The following is a 21,509-nucleotide window of genomic DNA, read 5'->3' as shown; positions in this document are numbered from 1 at the left end:
CTGTAGCCGGGCCTGAATCCAGACTGCTGGCTTCTTCCAAGGACCGCTGGAGTTGGAGTGCCACCACCTTCTCAACAACCTTCCCCATGAAGGGAAGGTTGGAGACTGGACGGTAGTTATTAAGCACGGCTGGCTTCTAACTTACAAGTTAAGTGAAAGAAACTTCATTATTCATTTATATGTACATGTACATTTCTTCATTAAAAACATGTCTTTCTGCATAATTTAGACTAACTTTGTGAGTTTTTTGAGGGCTGGAACCAATTAAAATTATTTACATTAATTCCTATGGGGAAAAGTCGTTCGAGATAAGAGCTGCTCGACTTAAGAGCCCAGGTCCGGAACGAATTAAACTCGTATCTCGAGGTACCACTGTATGTTTATCCCAGGCATGTTTAAATTCAGTTACTGTGGATTTACCAACCACGTCTGCTGGAAGTTTGTTCCAAGGATCTACTACTCTTTCAGTTAAATAATATTTTCTCACGTTGCTTTTGATCTTTCCCCCAACTAACTTCAGATTGTGTCCCCTTGTTCTTGTGTTCACTTTCCTATTAAAAACACTTCCCTCCTGGACCTTTTTTAACCCTTTAATATATTTAAATGTTTCCATCATGTCCCCCCTTTTCCTTCTGTCCTCCAGACTATACAGATTGATTTCATTAAGTCTTTCCTGATACGTTTTATGCTTAAGACCTTCCACCATTCTTGTAGCCCGTCTTTGAACCCGTTCAATTTTGTCAATATCTTTTTGTAGGTGAGGTCTCCAGAACTGAACACAGTATTCCAAATGTGGTCTCACCAGCATTCTATATAGCGGGATCATAATCTCCCTCTTCCTGCTTGTTATACCTCTAGCTATGCAGCCAAGCATCCTACTTGCTTTCCCTACCACCTGACTGCACTGTTCACCCATTTTGAGACTGTCAGAAATCACTACCCCTAAATCCTTCTCTTCTGAAGTTTTTGCTAACACAGAACTGTCAATACAATACTCAGATCGAGGATTCCTTTTCCTTTGCATTATTTTACATTTGGAAACATTAAACTGCAGTTGCATCACATTTTGTCAGGGGTCTTGTTTTTAAAGATCAAATAATTTATCTGAGTCTTGTTCCCAGATTCTTTGGCCAGCAGTTACATTTTGCATTTTTTGGAGCATGTCATGGGCAGTCTGGGTGTTATGGGAGATTACAAGACTTGTTTGTTTTCATTGTGGTCTCTGACCAGCAAATTAAATGTGGATATCTTAAAAGAGTAAGAGGTAAAAAGCAAAAAACATGACAGAAAATATAGACAGTATTCAGAAAGAACAATAAAATACCTAGAATCTGGAAAACCTGCTAAGATATTATCAGGATTATATATTGTTATGGTACAATAAGTACAAGTAGCAGGATATTAAAAGTAGGACCTGAATGCTAAAACCAAAATAACTAATAAATAAAAAATACTTTAAAATGCTAGAATTCTACCTTTCACTGTTGCTGCTACTACTATTACTACTACTACTTCAACTACTACTATTGACATGTTTGGACCGCCAAAGCGCTTTTGGGTTGAAAGGATTGAATGGTGATATCACCACTGCTTGGAGGATACCTAGTTAGCAGCTCCTTTCATGTCGCCATTAAGTTGCCCAATACCTGCAGAAACAGGAAACATTATACCATTCCAGACAAAAGTCTCTCCATTCTCTTCTTAATGAGCTAAACTCATTTATCTACTTGTGGTCACCCATTTTTATACTGCTGGGTCAATATCTATGGAGTATCTTGGTACACAGGAACATAAGTGTGTATACCGTATGGAATCAGAAAATTAACAAAACGTTTTTCTACCTAGGGCATCTGAAGTTGAGAAATTTTGCAGTTCTCTTGAAACTATTGGATTCTGGTCTGGTAGCAAGGAACAACTAAGATTATCCTCCAGACAGAAGAGACTTCTGTTGTCAAATGAAAGTAAGAGGGTGGGATGTAGGTTACTACAGAAAGAGCGTCAAAGGAACATGTATGCTAAGATCTCAGGTTCTGCCAAAGCACAGAAACAGGTTTGATCTACAAAGGAATATTATTATAACTGCTTTCCAATAATGCAGAGGGCAAGATATTAAATCAGATTAAAGAGGAATTCTATGATGTGATAGCAGGTGAAGCTAGCTTGCTGGCTGCAAAGGTCTCCAATTTATATAATACCAGTCACGGTGGCCTAATATTTCCTGTTCTACATGAAGAGATATGTCATCCCCTGCTGTTATATCACCACTCTCGCTTTTTGAATTCTCAAGGCTAGGAAACACAATGATATAAGTCACTTTGGATCCTAGCTTATAGGAAAGGGGGGGGGCATAAAAAGAATTATGACAGCTGGGAAATTAATGGAAAAGTGAAGCTCAAGCCCAAAATAGAGTCACATACATGAGCCTTGAAATCCAAGAAACTCAACCCAGTTTCTTAGTGAAGCATTCTCAAGAATTTGTACTGCATTGTACTGGGATTTTAGGTTTTATTTTATTTATTTATTTTGTCAGGTTTTTATTAGATAATAGATACAAGTACTGTATAAACATAATTGCAAATACATGAAATGGATACCAATAAAATGGAGCGTTAGAACAGGGACAGTCTAAGGGTAAGATTTTGGGGGATTGAGGATGAAACCAGAATCAGGTAGCGCATTCCAGTCATTGACAACTCTGTTACTGAAGATGTATTTTCTTAAATCAAGTTTGGCATGGTTTACCTAAGTTTGTATCTATTATGTGCTCATGTATTGTTGTGGTTGAAGCTGAATTAGTCCATTGTAGCAGATAATTTTATATACTTAGGTTGTACCTAACAACATAAACTCCTAAACTGCCTAATCCTAAAATTTAAAGTCATAAGGTGACATAAGGAATTCTATTGCGAGCAGAGGAGTGGAGGACTCTTATTGTGAAATATCTCTGGACTCGTTCAATTGTATTAATGTCTGATATGCAGTGTGGTTTCCAGACAGATGAGCTGTATTCAGGAATTAGTCTGGCAAAAAATTTGTATGCCCTAGTTTGCAATTCAGTATTACCGGAGAAGAAGCTAAGCATGATCAGGTTAACAACTTTTAATGCCTTTTTGGCAATGCTGTTACAGTGAGCTCTGGCATTCAGATCATTTGAGATGAGTACTCCAAGGGTCATCTACGAGGTGGCATCCGCCCACCTTGAATTTTGTGTTCTGATTTTTTTTTGCATTTGTTGGTTGAGATTTGGAGTTGCCAATTGTTTGACCATTCTGACAGATAGTCAAGGTCTTTTTGTAGGGTAATATCATTGTCGATGGTGTTGAATAGTTTTACATCATCAGCCAAGAGAAGGCAGTTACTGGATGCACATACCTGCAAACCACATAATGTTTTAGTTTGAAAAATGTTATAGTAGCAAGTGCATTCTTACTTCCTGTAGCATAAAAAAGCTGAGTGTAGCTTTATCAGTTATATTAGCAGTATTAGAAGTAGTTTTAATTAGTTCTCAACGGATGCCCAATTGCTGGAATAGTGTGCTGAGATATTTAAAAGATGAAACTTGGTCTATAGTAGTATTATTCAGCTGCCATTGATGATTAAGGATTTCAATCCCTTTGAATAGACTATAATTTTTGTTTTGGTGTAGTTAATTGTAAGCAAGTATTCTCTAGAGTAAGAGTCAGTAGATGTCTTCTGAGGCCAGCTTAAATGACCAAAAGAATATTTTCATCATCTTGATACAGGAACACAGTCAGTCAACTGTCTAAGTGTAGTGGACTGCAATTCCTGTTTAGTTAAGGGAATGACCATTGAATTGGTCATTGCCTTAACTAAACAAGACTATTCCTGGCCCTCTCTTTTTATTAGGTATGACATTGAATTGTCATTCATAATAAAAAGAGAGGGCCAGGAGTACTCCTGTTAACAATTTTCTAAATGGGAATGCTACAGAAAGCTGGTTATTATTGCTACATCTAATTTGAAGCTTCCTAATTAGGCAGAGTAACTGATTACTACTCTATTTATAAAATAGTCACTGTGGTGGTCTAGCAATATCCAAACATGCTTATGAATACTCCCTTGGTGAACATAAGCGCCACTCTGGAATTCCACTTCTAATACCTAAACAGAATTTACCTAGATAATGCGCTGGACATACCAGCTTGAATCCCACTCATTTCTCTATTAATATTTTATAGTTTGTAGCTTTGCCCCATCATTTCGTCTTCACTTTCAAGTATGTGTATCCAAAGCCACCTGTTTTACCTGCTGGGAAAGAAGGAAGTGGCAAATCATATGTCAAAATGTGATGTATTCTTCTCTGTATATAACCACATAAAACATTTAAACACAAATATTAAAATATTAAACTTACTTTGCGGGTCTATCTGAAGCTGTGGCAAAATAATCATAATAACAGAATAACAGAGTTGTAATGAACTTGGAAGTCTTCTGGTCCAACCCTCTACACAAGCAGGAGACAATATACCATTTCAGACAAATGGCTGTCCAGTTTCTTTAAATCCTCCAATGATGGAGCACTCACAATTGAAGGCAAGCTGTCCCACTGGTTAATTGTTCTAGTTAATTTTCTCTTAGGAAATTATCCTTAGTTCTAGGTTACTTTTCTCCTGGATTATTTTTCATCCATTGTTTCTTATCTTGCCTTCTGGTGTTCTGGAAAATAAATTGACCCCCCTCTTCTTTTTGGCAGCCCCTCTAATATTGGAACACTGCTATCATATCACCCCCTTTTTACTAGATTAGACAAACCAAATCCCTCCAACTTTTGTTCACATGTTTTAGCCTCCAAACTCTAATCATCTTTGTTGCTCTTTTTTGTCCTCTTTCCAGAGTCTCTATATCTTTTTTTATAATATGGTGACGAAAACTGGATGAAGTATTCTAAGTGTGGTCTTACTAAAGTTTTATAAATACTTTATGTAATCTTGATTCTATCCCTCTATTAATGTAATATAGGATTGTGTTTACATTTTGGGTGCTGCTGCACGATTGCTGGCTCATATATTAAGTGTCCTCTTGGACTCTAAGAACCCTCTCCCAGTTATAACTTTTGAGCCAGATTACACCTAATGTATACTTGGACATTTGATTTTTTTGCCTACGTGTAAAAATTTGCATTTCTCTACATTAAATTTCATTGCATTAAATAGAGCCCAGTGTTCAAGTCTGTTGAAATCCATCTGGATCTTGAGCTTGTCTTCTGGAGTGTTGGCTACTCCTGCCAGTTTACTGTTGTCTGCATATTTGTTGATTTCCCCTTCTATTTCCTCATCTAAGTCATTTATCAAGATTTTGAAGAGTACTGGACCTAAATCAGAACTTTGGAGTACCCAATGCTTTTCCCCCCCTTGTGTAGATGTAGTTCTATTGATGACTACATATCGAGTGCAATTTGTCAGCCAGTTAAAAATCCATATGATGGTGATGCTGCCTAACCCACATTGTTTTAGCTTACCACAAAGTAGGCGGTGATCTACTTTGTCAAAAACCTTACTGATATCCAAGTATATTATATCCACTGCATTTCATTGAAACATTCAAACAGTATACTTCTCATGTAGCATGTTATTAATTGTAAGGTTTTACATGATATGTAATTGAAGTGAAAATTCTGTTCTACTGAGATAGAAATCCATGTAGCTTCACCATATATACAAATCATTTTACTTGTTCTTTTGCAAATAGAAGTTATTTTTATATATAAGTATTCTTTAGATGACAAAAACAGCAAAATTGCAATTCCTCTACAAAGGAAGTCTAACAAAAGGCAGAGAAATCACTAGAAAATAATATCTAAATGGGATTATATATAGTTCATGAGTTTTGTACATTACAGAACATTAAATCTAATTCAGGTTTCATAGAATGATATATTTAAATGCCTTTGTGGTTACTGGTAGAGTAATATTTAATACTGCATTAATACCGAATTTAGCTTCATGAACTGCTTGTGTGACATTTATCTTATATAGTCACAGTAAGTCATGGTTTATTTATATGACACCATTTCTAATTAAACATCGCCTGCATTCATGAAATACTAAGGAGAAATGAAGTATCTACCTCACATATTTTAAAATTAGATCCATGACAAGGACTTTATTAATTGGATATTGAGGACAGTAAAAGTAATTTCAGCCAAAATGAGCTATTAAAGCTTAAAAATTACCAATCTGTTTGAATGTTTAAAGGCTTAAGACTTCTTTAATTCTTAAATAACATTCTGGTTATTTAGATTATAGCACTGATTACAGAAAGGCACCAGTATTTTAAAATATCATCCTATTTTTTTCATATTTAACATTGATCTAATGGAATACGTAACTTTCTTATAGTTGTTCATATTTTTCTTCCAGTTTTGTTTCTTATTGTGTATAAACAATTGTGCACATGAATAAGCCATAGGCCAACACTTTCTGCATGTCCTTGGAGTTTTCTGTGAAAAAATGAATATATGTTTGTGTGTGTGTGTATTTAATATATCTACGAAAACATACACACACACACATACATGTAGCATATTTTTGCTAATAATGTAAAGGAAGGGAGACTAGAATAGATCCATTTTGAGCATTTTTTCTCTCTTCAGCTAGCCATACCCTTATCAAGATTTGAATCTGTGGGGTCTGGATAAATTAAATTTTCCATCGCTCTCTCAATCCACACTGATATCTCTAGATTTTGGAATCTGAGACTTAAAACAAAAAAGAATAACAAAGTAATAAATGAATATCTGTTAGTTTTAGAAAAGATGAGTATGCTTTTAGGAAATGAAGACATAATGTGTTAAAGTTAAAGAGTGGAAAGGAGAATATTTGCTTTATTGGTTCCCAGATAAGTTTTACTATAATACGGTGATTTGAAATCCTTATACTCTTCAGCAATAAAAGCATTGATAAGTACAAACTGGAAGAAATGTTAAGTCTGCCTAAATCATTTTTTATTAGGATCTGTTACATAAAAATGAAACATATATATGCTTAAACCCTTTTTTATACTTAAAAATTTCAGCAAAACATTCAGTATTTTTCTGGCTACAAAATCTTTTTTCTTGTCTTCTATACATCTATACAATTGGGAGAAGTTTCACATGTAAAAATGGATTTAGTCAGGAGTCTAATTCTTTTTCTATTAATTTGACTCCTGAAGTGCAGCGACTGAGTTGGCAAAATCTATGATATTGTCTGTAGGTGAACTTCTGGATTTATACAGTTTCCCTAGTGGAATAGTAGGGGCTGTCACTGAAGTTTATATATGCTTCTGTGACTTCCTCAAGAATTACTAACTCTAAAAATAGAGCTGATTGCTGGAGGTATTTGTAAAAGACTGTTGTCAGTAAATGCAAGTCTCAAGAGCAATGGCTATGGTTCCAAGAGAGATTATAAATTCTAGAATGGCAACATTGTACTCAGGAGAACAAAGGAAAGGATCACTAAATAATGACCATAATGTTGTTTTAAAGAAAAAGAAAAAGGAGGTGTTAGGAACTTTGCAGTATGACCTCATATTGCATTTACTGCAGATAGCACAGTTAGAAATTTTAGACTACCATTCTTTTATCAAGCTGCCCGGATGTAAAATACAAAACTCAGGAGTATAATATATAGAGTGCTCTCAGTGTATGTTGCTTTTTAATAATTTTTAAACAAGTAGAGAAGATAGGTTTCAGCATATGAATTGTAAGGAAGAGTAAGGAAGATACTTAGGGATGATTCGGACCCTGGACAGTGTTTCTTTTCACTTATATCATCAGTATAGCCAGCTGTACCCATGCGCTGCCAGACACCTAAATGCAATCACAATTACTCCCCATACACATGGAAGCATATAACTAGTGCCCTCCCCCTTACTTGTATAAGGATAAGGATTATTCTCTATACCAGTGATGGTGAACCTTTTTTCCCTTGGGTGCCGAAAGAGCGTGCGCACATAGTATTGTACATGCACGAGTGCCTACACCCATAATTCAATGCCTTGGGAGGGAAAAACCACCTTGCCCCACCTACCGGAGGCCCTCTGGAGGCTGGAAACAGCCTGTTTCCCAACTTCTGGTGGGCCTAGTAGGCTCGTGTTTCGCCCTCCCCAGACTCCAAAAGCTTCCCTGCATCTGTGGGAGGGTAAAAATGTCCTCTCTCAACACCCACTCCTCCGGAGGCTCTCTGGAAGTCAAAAATGCCCTATCAGAGCCTCTGGGTAAGCCAAAAATCAGCTGGCTGAGCTAAGGCAATGGCTTGTGTGCCAGCAGATATAGCTCTGCGTGCCACCACATCATTGCTCTATACTACTCATGTTGGCTTGTATTTTCTGTTATGGATTGCACCAGTACAGGCTAAACCAACTTTGTTTTATACATGATTTACAATAACAGTAAAGGTTACTATTATTGTTGTTCTTGTTATTTTTTAAAAATAAGCCAATCATCCTTTAATTCATGTTATTGGAGCACTCCTACATAATACACTTTTCCCAGATGATCAAGCCTCTGAACTTCACTGCAGTTATTTGAGGAACTCACATATTTGAACATTAAGTATGAGATGGATTGAAACTTGTCTTTCAAAGAATCACTCAGGTTTAAGCTGAGCAACACCAGTTAAAAGCAAGCTTTTTGTTTTTATTTTTGCACTGTTGTGTAGCCAGTGAGACCATGAATGGGCCATGCACTAGTTCAAAGGCAGTGCTTTTGTCATTGTTCTTGTTGTGAATTTATCTGTCCTGGAATTAAACTTGTAAAAAGCTGTTCTTTGAAGACGTAGAGCATGGAAAGTATGGGGTTGAGGAAAGATTATAAAAGAAAGATTTTTTGAGCATACTTAGTGTGGTTAATCTTCCTGATAGGAATTTCTCTATCCAGTTTGTGGACAGAGTAATTGGAGATTTTTGCAATGATTTTTTCCCCCCTACAGAGAAGTTGCACTGAACTGGGGGCCTTTATTGATAGCAGTGCTTATCAGAAGGTGATCTTTTTCTGGATTTGTATTTGTGTATATAGCTGTACCTGTATATATTGGGATGAAAAAAGAAAAAGTTATTATTTTTTTTGTCTAAAATCTGATTCTGAAAAAAACAGTCTTGGTTCTATTTTAAAAGAACCTTATTCTTATGCCATTTCATTGGAAGCCTTCTGCTTATGTTCAGAGACATTCAGGCTGGATATATATGTCATATATACATGGACACATCTATACATACATACCATATTTTAGTGTATAAGACACACCTTTTAACCTTAAAAAGTGTGTCAAAAACTGGGTGCGTCTTATACACCGAATGTTGCATGGGGGTTTTGGTGGCAATCAGCAGTGGCAGAAGCGACCTTCCTGTGCTTTGGCAGCAGCTGTCCCTGAGGCCGCCTGGCAGCTGGTGGATCAGCCATGGGGGTGGATGGGAAACTGGGCATTTGGAGCAGAGGGTACCAGCTGTGGAATTCCTAAGCTTCCCTCCCCGTGGGTGACTGGCAGGCATTGGCTGAGGAGCCCTCCCAGCTGGCCAAAAAGCGGCTCGGGTAAGGAGTTGTGGCAGGGACCGTATCTTCCCAGCTGAGGCAGCTTCTCTCAGAGCGCCCTTCGCCAACTGCCACGCCCTCCCAAAGGCACCCCTGTATATGGGAGATTTGGGTGGGGGCTGGTGGAGTCGAGTCCCCTCCCACCAGACAATCAGGGCTGGCCTATGGGCCTCCTCCACAGGTGGGATGCACAGGCACTGAGGGGATGGGTGTTCCTCACAGGGTCCCTGCCGACACCACTCCTAGTTTGCAACTTGCACAACACACTAAACCTCCCAAATTGCTGAAATGTTACCTACTCAGTCAAGCGAAAGAGGCAAGATCGAAAACAACAAACCTCTATGGATCTTCATTTAGAGCACAAATAATAGTTCAAAATGCCTAATAATCCCCCAAGGAACTCTTAAATGTCTCTGCAAAGGAAAGTCGCCTTTAACGGTCTCCTTGTTTTAAATAGCCGATTGTCGCCTCTAGCTGTTTCAACCATAACACCGCTTTGCAAGAAAATGCAAGGGTCTCCGGTGGATGGGGCAAGGGTCTTCAAACCTGACAAGATTAAGGCTTCTGGACTTCAACTCCCATTCCTGAAGTAGCATAACTGGTGGAGAAATTGTGGGAGTTGAAGTCCACTAGTCTTAAAGCTGTTAAGTTTGAAGACCCCTGAGTTAGGTGTTAGGGGAGTGCAAGGGTCTTCAAATCTGGCAAGTTTAAGGCTTATGAACTTCAACTGCCATTTCTGAGCTAGCATCATTGGTGGAGGAATTCTGGAAATTAAAGTCCACAAGTCTTGAAGCTGTCAAGTTTGATGTTTGTAAAAAGTATACATGGTTGTAAAAAGTATTCTGCTACACTGGTATTTTATGAAACAATATAATACTATACCATTTGGTTCAGAATACATTTTTCTTTGTTTTCCTTCTCTAAAATCTAGGTGTATCTTATACATTGAAAAATACTGAATATATTTTTAAATGCCTGTATTAGGATTTCTCCTGTCATTATCGTGGACATTTTTACCTTAGACTTGAATAGATTAAGAGAATCATTGGAGAGGTAGTTTGTCCATGCAGCTATTCACATGAACCTGCTTTGGGAGTTTGTAATTTACAGCTTTGTCTTGTAAAGTCCTGCTGAGTCCATGAGCGCCTGTGCTGTTTTGTTTTGTTTCTGGGTATCTCTGAAAATTTACACTGCTCCTGCAGACAGTTTTAGACAGATTATAAAGAAAGTCTGTAATAAGTCACCTTTCCTCTAATGTCTCTCTCCTTTCTTTATAGCTTTCCAAGTTCCCTCACTTCTCACTCTTGTTCCCCCTTGTACACTGAGGTATCAATATCATTACATAGCTGTTTTCCTTGTCTATATATCTTTTCTCCCCTCTCCTGTCTGCCACAAGCCTTTGTTTCTTTGCTTTACAATTTGTCTTCTGGTGAAAAACTCTGACTTTGTTTCTATTACTCCCACATCAGCAATCTTTTCAGAACACTCTCTATTTAGGACAACGTACCTAAAGGCTAACTTGATTATGTATTTGGGGAAAACAATCTTCTAGCAGTTATGCTGGTCTATGACCGCAATAAAGATTTGATTTGATTTTATCTTCTAACAGAATAGAGTCTAGATGGAAAGAAAAAGGTTTCTCTAGTACACAACCAGGCAACTTGGAATCCTCCACAGATTTAATTACAGCTTCAGCAATCCTTTTCGTTGGTCATGCTGCCCAAGAGAATAATTTTATACAGGCACTTTTGTTCTCAAATGACTTATTCCTTAAATGTGATAAAATAAGCTTGTTTTAAGTAAGTGTCATGTCAAGGTTAGTGTGTTTCCTGGGTCAGAGAGATAGGCAGCATTGACAGAGACAAGGGATCTACAAAGGCCCTCAGAATAGGAAGGCTTTGCAGAATCCAAATATGCTTTTAGGTAATAAAAAATGCATGTTTTGATTACTATTTCAGTAAGTGAGATGTGATCCCTGCTATGGACTATCTAGATCAGTGATGGCGAAACTTTTTTTCCTCGGGTGCCAAAAAAGCATGGATATGCACTATCGCGCATGCACAAGTGCCCACATCCATAATGGTGTGGTCAAACAGAGTTGGCCTTCTCTGGGTCCCATCGACTAAACAATGTTGTCTGGCATGATCCAAGGGAAGAGCCTTCTCTGTGGCGGCCCCGGCCCTCTAGAATCAACTCCCCCTGGAGATCAGGACTGCCCCCACTCTCCTTTCATAAACCTATGTTGCCAGGCATGGGGAATTATCACACCCCTTAGCTATTGAGGTTTATGCATGGTTTGTTTGGTTTGTATGATCGTTTTTTATAAGGGTTTTGAAACTGTTTTTAAATATTGGATTTGCATTCATTGTATTGTTTTCCTTGTTTTGAGCCACTCCGAGTCCTCGGAGAAGGGCGGCATACAAATCTAATTAATAATAATAATAATAGTAATAATAATAGTAATAATAATAATAATAATTATTATTATTATTATTATTATTATTATTATTATTATTATTATTATTATTATTATTATTATTATTCAATGCCTTGGGAGGCCGAAAACAGCTCCCCCCACCCTCTGGAGACCCTTTGGAGCCCAGAAATGGCCTCTTTTCCAACTTCTGGTAGGCCCAGTAGGCTCATGTTTCACCCTCCCCAGATTCCAAAGGCTTCCCTGGAGCTGGAGAAAGGTAAAAATGCCCTCCCCCATCCCTCCGGAGGCTGTCTGGAAGCCAAAAACACTTTCCCAGAGCCTCTGTGTGAGCCAAAAATCAGCTGGCTGGCACACACATGCACGTTGGAGCTGAGCTAGGGCAATAGCTCACATGCTGGCAGATATGGCTCCACGTGTCACCTGTAGCACCCACAGGGCCGCCATCAGGAATTTTGGGGCCCCATACAGCCTAAGTATCTGGGGGGCCCCTCCCTTCTTCCTTCCTTCCTTCCCTTTTTCTTTCTTTTTTTCTCTTTTTGTTTTTATTTTCCTTCCTTCTTTCCTCCCTCCCTCCCCCTCCCTCCCTCCCTTCCTCTTTCTTCCTCTTTCTTTTTTCTTTTTCTTTCTTTCCTTTTTTCTCTTCTTTTTCTTTTCCTCCCTCCTTCCCTCCCTCCCTCCTTCCTTCCTTCCTTCCTTTTAAATTTTCAAACTGTCTTCTCCATATTCCTGGCTGAGGAATTCTGAAAGCTGCAGTCAACTGTCTTCAACCATTGTCCAGCCCTGCGCTACGGACCCCTCCCTCCACCCCCTGAAGAGGCTGGGGGCTTCTTTCCAAAGCCAGTGGCAGTGATGCCAGAACCCCCTTCCCTGGGGATGGGAGTGGGGGGAGCTCCACTGGTCTCCCTCGACAAGACTTTCAGCAACACATCAGCCCTGCTGGGCAGGCCTCTTAGCCCCTGCCAAAGAAATGGGGGTTAAGGAAGACCCCCACCCCCCACCTTGCCCCAAACACTGGCACTCTGCATAACCCATGCGGGGACTTTGGCTTCCCCTCTGCAGAACAGAAGCTGGGGACCTCTCCCTCCACATACACCGGATCCCTATGGCCCATCCGAGGGCTGGCAAAATAGGTGTGGCCCCCCCACCTGCTTTTCTATCTCTCTTTCTCTCTTTCTCTCTCTTTCTCTTTTTATCTCTCTTTCTCTCTCTGTCCTTTTCTCTTTCTTTTTCTCTTTTTCTCTCCCTTTCTCTCTCTTTTTCTCTCTTTCTCTTTCTCTTTCTCTTTCTCTCCCTCTCTTTTTCTTTTTGTCTCCCTTTCTCTCTCTTTATATCTCTTTCTCTCTTTTTTTCTCTCTCCCAACCTCTCTCTTTCTCTCTTTCTATCTCTTTCTTTCCCTCCCTCTCTCTTTCACTTTCTTTATCTCTTTCTCTCCCTCTCTCCCCTTCTCTCTTTCTTTCTCTTTCTCTCTTTCTCTCCCTCCCCCTCTCTCTTTCTCTTCCTCTTTTTATCTCTCTTTCTCTCTCTTTTTTCTCTTTTTATCTCCCTTTCTCTCTTTCTCTCTCTCTCTTTCTCTCCCCCTCTCTCTTTGTCTCTTTCTATCTCTTTCTCTCCCTCCCTCTCTCTTTCTCTTTTTATCTCTCTCTTTCTCCCCCCTCTCTCTGAAGTGGGGAGGGCCGGGTTGGCACCAACGGAGCTCGAGATGGGTGCAAAAGCAAACTACTCTCCTGGCCCTGGCCTGAATCGGAAGGAAGGAAGGAAGGAATTGTAAAAGGTGCGATCAAGAGAGGAATGGGTGAATGAATGGACAGAGGGTGGGTGGGAAGGAAGGAAGGAAAGAGGGAAGGGACAGGAACAGAGGAATGGTGCAAAGGAAGCAAGGAAAGGTGTGAAAGGGGAGAGGAAGGAGTGAAAGAAGGGAGTGAGGGAGGAAAGAAGGGAGGAAGGAGAAGGAAAGCAAGAAATGGAGGGAGTGAAGGAAGGAAAGAAAGAAAGGGGGAAGGGACAGGAACAGAGGAAGGAAGCAAGGAAACTTATGAAAGGGGAGAGTAAGAGAGGAAGGACTGAAGGAAGGGAGGGAGGGAAGAAGGTAGGAAGGAGAAAGAAAAGAAATAGAGGAAGGGAAGGTAAAAGAGAAAGAAAAAGAGCAAGAAAGAGAAAGAAAGAAAGAAAATGAAAGAGAAATAAAAAGAGAGAGGGGGAATGAAAGAAATGGAAGGAGGGAAGGAAGGAGAGAAAGAAAGAGAAGGAAAGAAAGCAAGAGAAAAAAAAGAATGAAAGAGCAAGAGAGAAAGAAAGAAAGGAGGAAGGAAAGAAAGAAGGAAAGAAAGAAAGAAGGAAAGAAAGAAAGAAAAAGAGAAATGAAAGAAAGAAAGAATCTCCACTTGCCTCCCCCTCGCGCTTCGCCCTTCCCACCCGGCCGCTTACCTGCTCCCAGCGCCAGCAGCAGGAAGGCGAGGGAGTAAGCTGGCACGCGCCAAAAAGAAGCCATTGGCTCCGGGCGGCGGGCGGTGTTCACGCCCCCCCCCCCGAACCCCTGCCCAGCACCTCCGGAGGCCGAAAGGCGTGGCTCTCTTGCCCTCACAATCCTCTCTGGTCCTTTCACTCACCTTGGCCCGCTTTTCCCCATCGCAATCGGGGTTGGAGAGTTTTTGGTGGGCGCCGCCCCCCCCCATTTTTCAATTTGGCCGGGCCCCTGATGCCAAGCCCAGTAGTACCGGCCTATCGGCGGCCCTGAGCACCCGTGCCATAGGTTCACCATCACTGATCTAGATCATAGTGGGGAATGAAACCTAGAACTCTGCCTTATAGTTTGCCCTAATGCATAACTGCATTGCCCTGTGCTTCCAAACAGACTAGATAAACATAGTAACATACTTGCAATCATTATATGTGTGTTGCCATTTGCAATTTTATTGTTGGCAATATTTGAGAAATTCCTTATTAAAGAAACAAAAGTATGGAACCATTTTCAGAAGGTAGAGTATTCATCTATTTTAGAGGGCATCTGCTAATAAGGACTAGATAACGTATTCTTTTTTTTAACGTATTTAGAATCCTGAAACAAATTAACCATAATACTTTGCTGCATATTACTAACAGTCTTAAGAAAGAAAACAAAACCTTTTTGGCACATTTTGAGATGTCATGTACACATTTATTTATTTCATTTATATTATTGCCTATTCGCCTATGGCGACTCAAGGCAGCTTACAGAATATAAGATCACATTTTAAACAATAAAAACTAACAAAAAGGATAACATGAAATTAATATAATACAATAAACAAAACCATGCCCCACTTCCTGTCCCCCACCCTGGCAAGAGCAGATCACGCAAGCCAGTTAATGGGTTTCGTCCTGCTGTGGGTTCCCCAGGCCTGCTGGCAGAACCAGGGCTTCAGCGCTTTCCAGAAGAGTATTAGAGTGAAGGCCATTCTAATCTCTAAAGGAATTATGTTCCAGAGACAGGGAGCCACCATGGAGAAGATGCTTCTTCTGATCCTACCAGGTGTATCTTTCTCGTGGATGGGACCTGCAACATTCCCTGCCTCTCTGCTTTGATGGGTCAGGTAGATGTGACCAGCAAGAGATAGTCCCTCAGATAACCTGGTCTCAAGCCATGAAGGTCTTTAAAGGTGACAGCCAGCATCTTGAATTGCACCCGGAGACAAATCGTCAACCAATGCAGCTTCTGTAGGACAGGTGATAAACATGCACATTGGTGTCTGCACAAAACCATGCAGACCACTGCATTTTGCATCAACTGCATTTTGCACCAGATGTTCTTCAAGGGCAGCCCAAAGTAGAGTGTGTTGCAATAGTCAAGATGGAAGTAACTAGGGCATGAGTGACCGTGAGTAGGGACTGTTGGTGCAGGAAAGAACATAACTGGTGCACAACCCAGCTGAGTATTATCAGCATATTGGGGATATTGCAGTCCATGGTGATGATTTCACCCAGCAGCTTCATATAAATGTTGAAGAGGAGCAGGGAGAATACCGAGCCCTGCGAAACCCCATAAAACATGTGGACAAGGATCTCTCCCCTCCTATATACCACATTATTTCATTTTGGCATAAACCATTCTATTATTCAAAGTGCAAAAATGGACGAACAAACAAACAAACGAATGAATAAAAAATACTGTGCTATAGAATTAAAGGTGTGAGATATGAAAAGCAAACATATACACCAACCATATGTTACTATAAGTTTTGCACCCTTGTACACTAATATCCTGATCATAGACCAATTCATATTTAAACTTTCCCCTTTTTAATATTTCAACACAACCAGCATCATCAAATCATGATATTTTGTTCTTTTTTCCTTTTAACCCTTTAAATTTTCTTTTCTGTTTTCAACCTGATTCTTTTCTTTTTCTAGATGATCAAACCACCTCAATGTACCTCTTTCAAATCTATCATACACTTTTGTGTTAATAATATTCACATTCGTCAAGGGCCAATCCATTCTTGATCCTATATCTTTTTTTTACCGTATTTTTTTCTTGGGTGTTCCACTGAAAATATTTGAATGTTTTTCCTAACGTATCCAATTTTCACTTCATACAACAAAGTCGGCAAAGGCATAAACAGTCATTTTGAATTTTTTTCAACATGTACTTCTCACAACAGAGAACATGTGCACAGGCTTCTCTGTGAATTTGTCTCTGCTTTTTCCATTATAACAATTCCCTGGAGCGTCACAGGCAGCTATCATCAATCTGTGCATTCCTACCTTCATATGCACTCCAGGAACATAGATGACATCTATTCATACCTTTCTGACACATGCTTGCAAAAACTCCATTTTCTGCTCTGGAATAATTGCTTCTAATGGCAGGAAAACTGATACTACAAGCTTTATAGCACAAAATCTTTTCTAAGTGATTATTATTAAAGTGTTATGGATGGATACATTGCTAAATTGCCTTGACATTGACTTTATCTTGGGTTACAAATATACACACACATATATATGAGTCGCTTTGAGAAGGGCAACATAGAAATCTAATAAATAAATAAACAAATAAACAAATAAATAAATAAATGGATATGCATATATATATATGTCACATGTTTTTTTGCTGAATTTGAAAATTAAGGGAGACTAGGATAGATCTATTTCGGCCTTATTTTGGCCTCATCAGCTAGCCATACCCACTGGGACTTGAACCTGCAACCTTTGCCTTGTAAGGCAGAATTACCCTCTAGGCTACAGTATCCAATCCCTTCAGCTCTGCACCAGGGAAGGGTTACATATTTTGGGATCGAATCACCCTGGTGTATTGAAGGAACATCACAGCTCCTTAGTTGCTTCTCGGCCCGACCCAGGGCCATTTCCAAGGCAGTTAACTTTATTGATAGCCGACAATTCTATCTGTATGTGTCACATGTTTTTTTTTGCTGAATTTGAAAATTAAGGGAGACTAGGATAGATCGATTTTGGCCTTATTTTGGCCTCATCAGCTAGCCATACCCACTGGGACTTGAACCTGCAACCTTTGCCTTGTAAGGCAGAGAATTACCCTCTCGGCTACAGTATCCAATCTCTTCAGCTCTGCACCAGGGAAGGGTTACATATTTTTGTGTAGAATCACCCTGGTGTATTGAAGGAACATCACAGCTCCTTATTTGCCTCTCGGCCCAACCCAGGGCCATTTCCAAGGCAGTTAATTTTATTGCCGACAATTCTATCTGTATGTGTCACTTGTTTTTTTGCTGAATTTGAAAATTAAGGGAGACTAGGATAGATCTATTTTGGCCTTATTTTGGCCTCATCAGCTAGCCATACCTACTTGGACTTGAATATATATTGCTCAAAAAAATAAAAGGAACACTCAAATAACATATCCTAGATCTGAATGAATGAAATATTCTTATTGAATACTTTGTTCTGTATAAAGTTGAATGTGCACAACAGCATGTGAAATTGATTGTCAATCAGTGCTGCTTCCTAAATGTACAGTTTGATTTCACAGAAGTTTGATTTACTTGGAGTTATATTGTTTTATTGAAGTGTTCCCTTTATTTTTTTTAGCAGTGTATGTATGGATATATATGTATATGGGTGTGTTAGGTGACAATAACAGATTAAAGAAGTTTGGTATAATCTAAATGACATACGTATCAACATGGTTTGGACTGTATTATTGGCTGAGTTTCATTAAAAATGCTCACCTCAGAAACACAATATTTTGTTTCTCTGCTTCAAGACAAACATTAACAAAATCATTATTATTTCTGAATGCTTCTAGGAACCTCCGTGGTGCAAGTAACAGCAACTGATGCAGATGACCCTACATATGGCAACAGTGCCAGAGTGGTTTACAGCATCCTTCAAGGTCAACCTTATTTTTCTGTGGAGCCAAAGACAGGTAAATATTCTACTATGCTTTTGTCTATAACTAGCAATCTGTGATCCATTGGGTTATTCTTTCAGATATATTTCTGTATTTAAAGAAAAATAACTACTGTGTTCTGGCCATCAAGAGTCCCGATGGTACAGTGTTTAGAGTGCACTACTGCAGGCTATTTCTGCTGCCGGCCGGCCGGCTGCCTACAATATAACAGTTCATATCTCACCAGGCTCAAGGTTGACTTAGCCTTTCATCCTTCCGAGGTGGGTAAAACGAGGGCCCAGATTGTTGGAGGCAATATGCTGACTCTGTAAACCGTTTTAGAGAGGGCTGTAAAGTACTGTAAAGTGGTATATAATTCTAAATACTATTGTTCTTGCTATCAGCTGCAGTCATGAGATGCTCATTGATTTTCTTCCTGCAAGCTTCCCAGGTTTTCCCATTTTAGCCTCCCATTGGAAAGGAAATAAGGTGCACCAGTTGCGGCCCTATTTGGACAGGGAGTCATTGCTCACAGTCACTCATGCCCTCATCACCTCGAGGTTCGATTACTGCAACGCTCTCTACATGGGGCTACCTCTGAAAAGTGTTCGGAAACTTCAGATCGGGCAGAATGTGGCCGTGAGAGCCATCGTGGGGCTTTCTAGATTCGCCCACGTTTCTGCAACACTCCGCGGCCTGCACTGGCTGCTGATCAGTTTCCGGTCACAATTCAAAGTGTTGGTCATGACCTTTAAAGCCCTACATGGCAATGAACCAGATTACCTCCGGAACTGCCTGCTACCGCACGAATCCCAGTGACCGATAAGGTCCCACAGAGTTGGCCTTCTCCGGGTCCCGTCGACTAAACAATGTCGTTTGGCGGGCCCCAGGGAAAGAGCCTTCTCTGTGGCGGCCCCGGCCCTCTGGAACCAACTCCCCCTGGAGGTTAGAACTGCCCCCACCCTCCCTGTCTTTTGTAAACTACTCAAGACTCATTTATACCTCCAGGCATGGGCAAGTTGAGATAGTAATGGCCCTAGGCCATTACAAGTTATGCATGGTATGTTTGTGTGTATGTTTGGTTTTATAATAGGGGTTTTTAGTTGTTTTTATTATTGGATTGTACATATTGTGTTTATTATTGTTGTTAGCCGCCCCGAGTCTGTGGAGAGGGGCGGCGTACAAATCCAATAAATTATTATTATTAATTATTATTATCACATAACTATAGCAGAGCAGTTGTGGAAAGGAAGGGCAATGGCACTGAAACAGCAAAAATCCTCCTAGTTTTCTACTTGTTTTTCCTTCCACAGTCACGTGGAGCTTCATTTCCTTAGATCAGTGATTTTCAACCTTTTTTGAGCTGCGGCACATTTTTTACATATACAAAATCATGGGGCACATTGAGCGGAGGGGAGTGGGGGGACTAAAAAAGTTTGGACAAAAAAACTCTCTCTCTCTCTCTTCCTTCCTTCCTCTCTCTCTCCATCCCTCTTTCTTTCTCCCTTCCTTCCTCTTTTTTGCTCTCTTTCTATCTCTCCCTCCTTCCCTGCCTCTCTTTCTCTTTCTCTCTTGCTTTCTTTCTCTCTCTCTCTTTCTCTCTTGCTTTCTTTCTCTCTCTTTCTCTTTCTCTCTTTCTCTCTTTCTCTCTCTCTCTCTTTCTCTCTCTTGCTTTCTTTCTCTCTCTCTTTTTATCTCTCTTGCTGAGCTTCATGGCACACCTGACCATGTCTCGCGGCACACTAGTGTGCCACGGCACACTGGTTGAAAAACACTGCCTTAGATAATTGTATGACTGACAGAATGGCTGACATAATTGTTACCAAACTTGGCCTTTCTTTGGAAGGATCCTCACATTGATTTTTGTTGGGTATTAGTCTGATTAGGATTTTTGGTGAAAGCTTCTGATATAACTATGCCACTTCTGATAACTGGGCTTTATTTGGTGCTTGCGGGGTTAAGATAATTGGTCACAAACCTGGCTTTTTCTTAAAAGGATTCCCTGGTTACTTGCAAGTCTTGGTTTTGAGGATTATGGCTTACTTTCAATGCTCTGCCTTAGGCAGCATAAGTCAAAAAGTACAATATATAATTATATAAGATAGATAAATTATAGAGGGGGAAGATTGGATAGAGAAAGTGGTATAATTTATTATTTATTTATTTGCTTTATTTATTTCTGTACCTTCATATTCCTGGTGGATTAATACCAGGGTACACAGACACACATACACACACACAAAAAAAAACAACTGTGACAGCAATACAAAAATACAAAACAAAACCATAGTCTTTCCACCTGATCCCTATTTTTAGGATGTTAAAAGTTTGGGCTAGTGCCATTAAATATTAACCTGGCACCCAATCCTTCATTGTCAAGAGACTTAAATCTGCTTCAGTAATGCAGACTATAAAAATAAGGTCAGTCATGAGTCTATATTTAGAATGCTTATTGCTGAGTTGAATTCCCAGTTGTGTGAATAGGAGAGCATAGAAGTTACTGCAAGAAAGTACTGAAGTTAGGGCTTATAGCTTAATGTATTAAAGAAATCAAATGCTGAGAAAGTGAATGAAGTTCCCAAGTAATGTCAGTTTTGCCATCCCAACTGTTTTTATACTCAGAGATTAAGGAAGTGAGAAACCACATTGGCCAGCTATTTATGTCAACATCAGAAGGTCAAACACATATAATTGAAGTTGTAACATTCTATACCAGTGATGGCGAACCTTTTTTCCCTCGGGTGCCAAAAGGGCGTACATGCGTGCTATCACGCATGTGTGAATGCCCACCACCCATAATTCAATGCCTGGAGAGAGTGAAAACAGCTTCCCCACCCCTTGGAAGCCCCCTGGAAGCCGGAATGGCCTGTTTCCCAACTTTTGGTTGGCCCAGAAGGCTCGTGTTTCGCACTCCTCAGACTCCAAAGGCTTTTCTGGAACCAGGGGAGAGTAAAAACACTCTCCTCTGTCCCTCTGGAGGCTCTTTGGAAACCAAAAATGCCCTCCCAGAGCCTTTGCAAACCAAAAATCAGCTGGCTGGCACACACACTTAGCTAGGACAACAGCTCACGTGCCAGCAGATATGGCACCACATGGTACCTGTGGCACCTGTGCCATAGGTTCGCCATCACTGTTCTATACCATATACAGTGGTACCTCATGATACAAACTTAATTGGTTCCAGGAGGAGGTTCGTAAG

The 21,509-nt window shown here is 40.0% G+C and overlaps 1 protein-coding gene across 2 annotated transcripts in view; it reads left to right on the top strand.

The window, feature by feature from the left end:
- The window catches only part of CDH7 (cadherin 7), a 166,247-nt gene that overhangs the window by 91,136 nt on the left and 53,602 nt on the right, over window positions 1-21,509 (top strand). For both annotated transcript variants that reach the window (XM_070747466.1, XM_070747465.1), the window contains exon 4: window positions 18,227-18,346. In XM_070747466.1, coding sequence (XP_070603567.1) covers window positions 18,227-18,346 — 120 coding nt within the window. The remainder of the gene's footprint in view (window positions 1-18,226; window positions 18,347-21,509) is intronic.

This window comes from Erythrolamprus reginae, chromosome 3 (genome assembly GCF_031021105.1).
Source record: "Erythrolamprus reginae isolate rEryReg1 chromosome 3, rEryReg1.hap1, whole genome shotgun sequence".
Classification (NCBI taxonomy): Eukaryota; Metazoa; Chordata; class Lepidosauria; order Squamata; family Dipsadidae; genus Erythrolamprus; species Erythrolamprus reginae.
The sequence above is the reverse complement of the archived record's forward strand: the minus strand, read 5'-3'. Positions and strand labels throughout refer to the sequence as shown.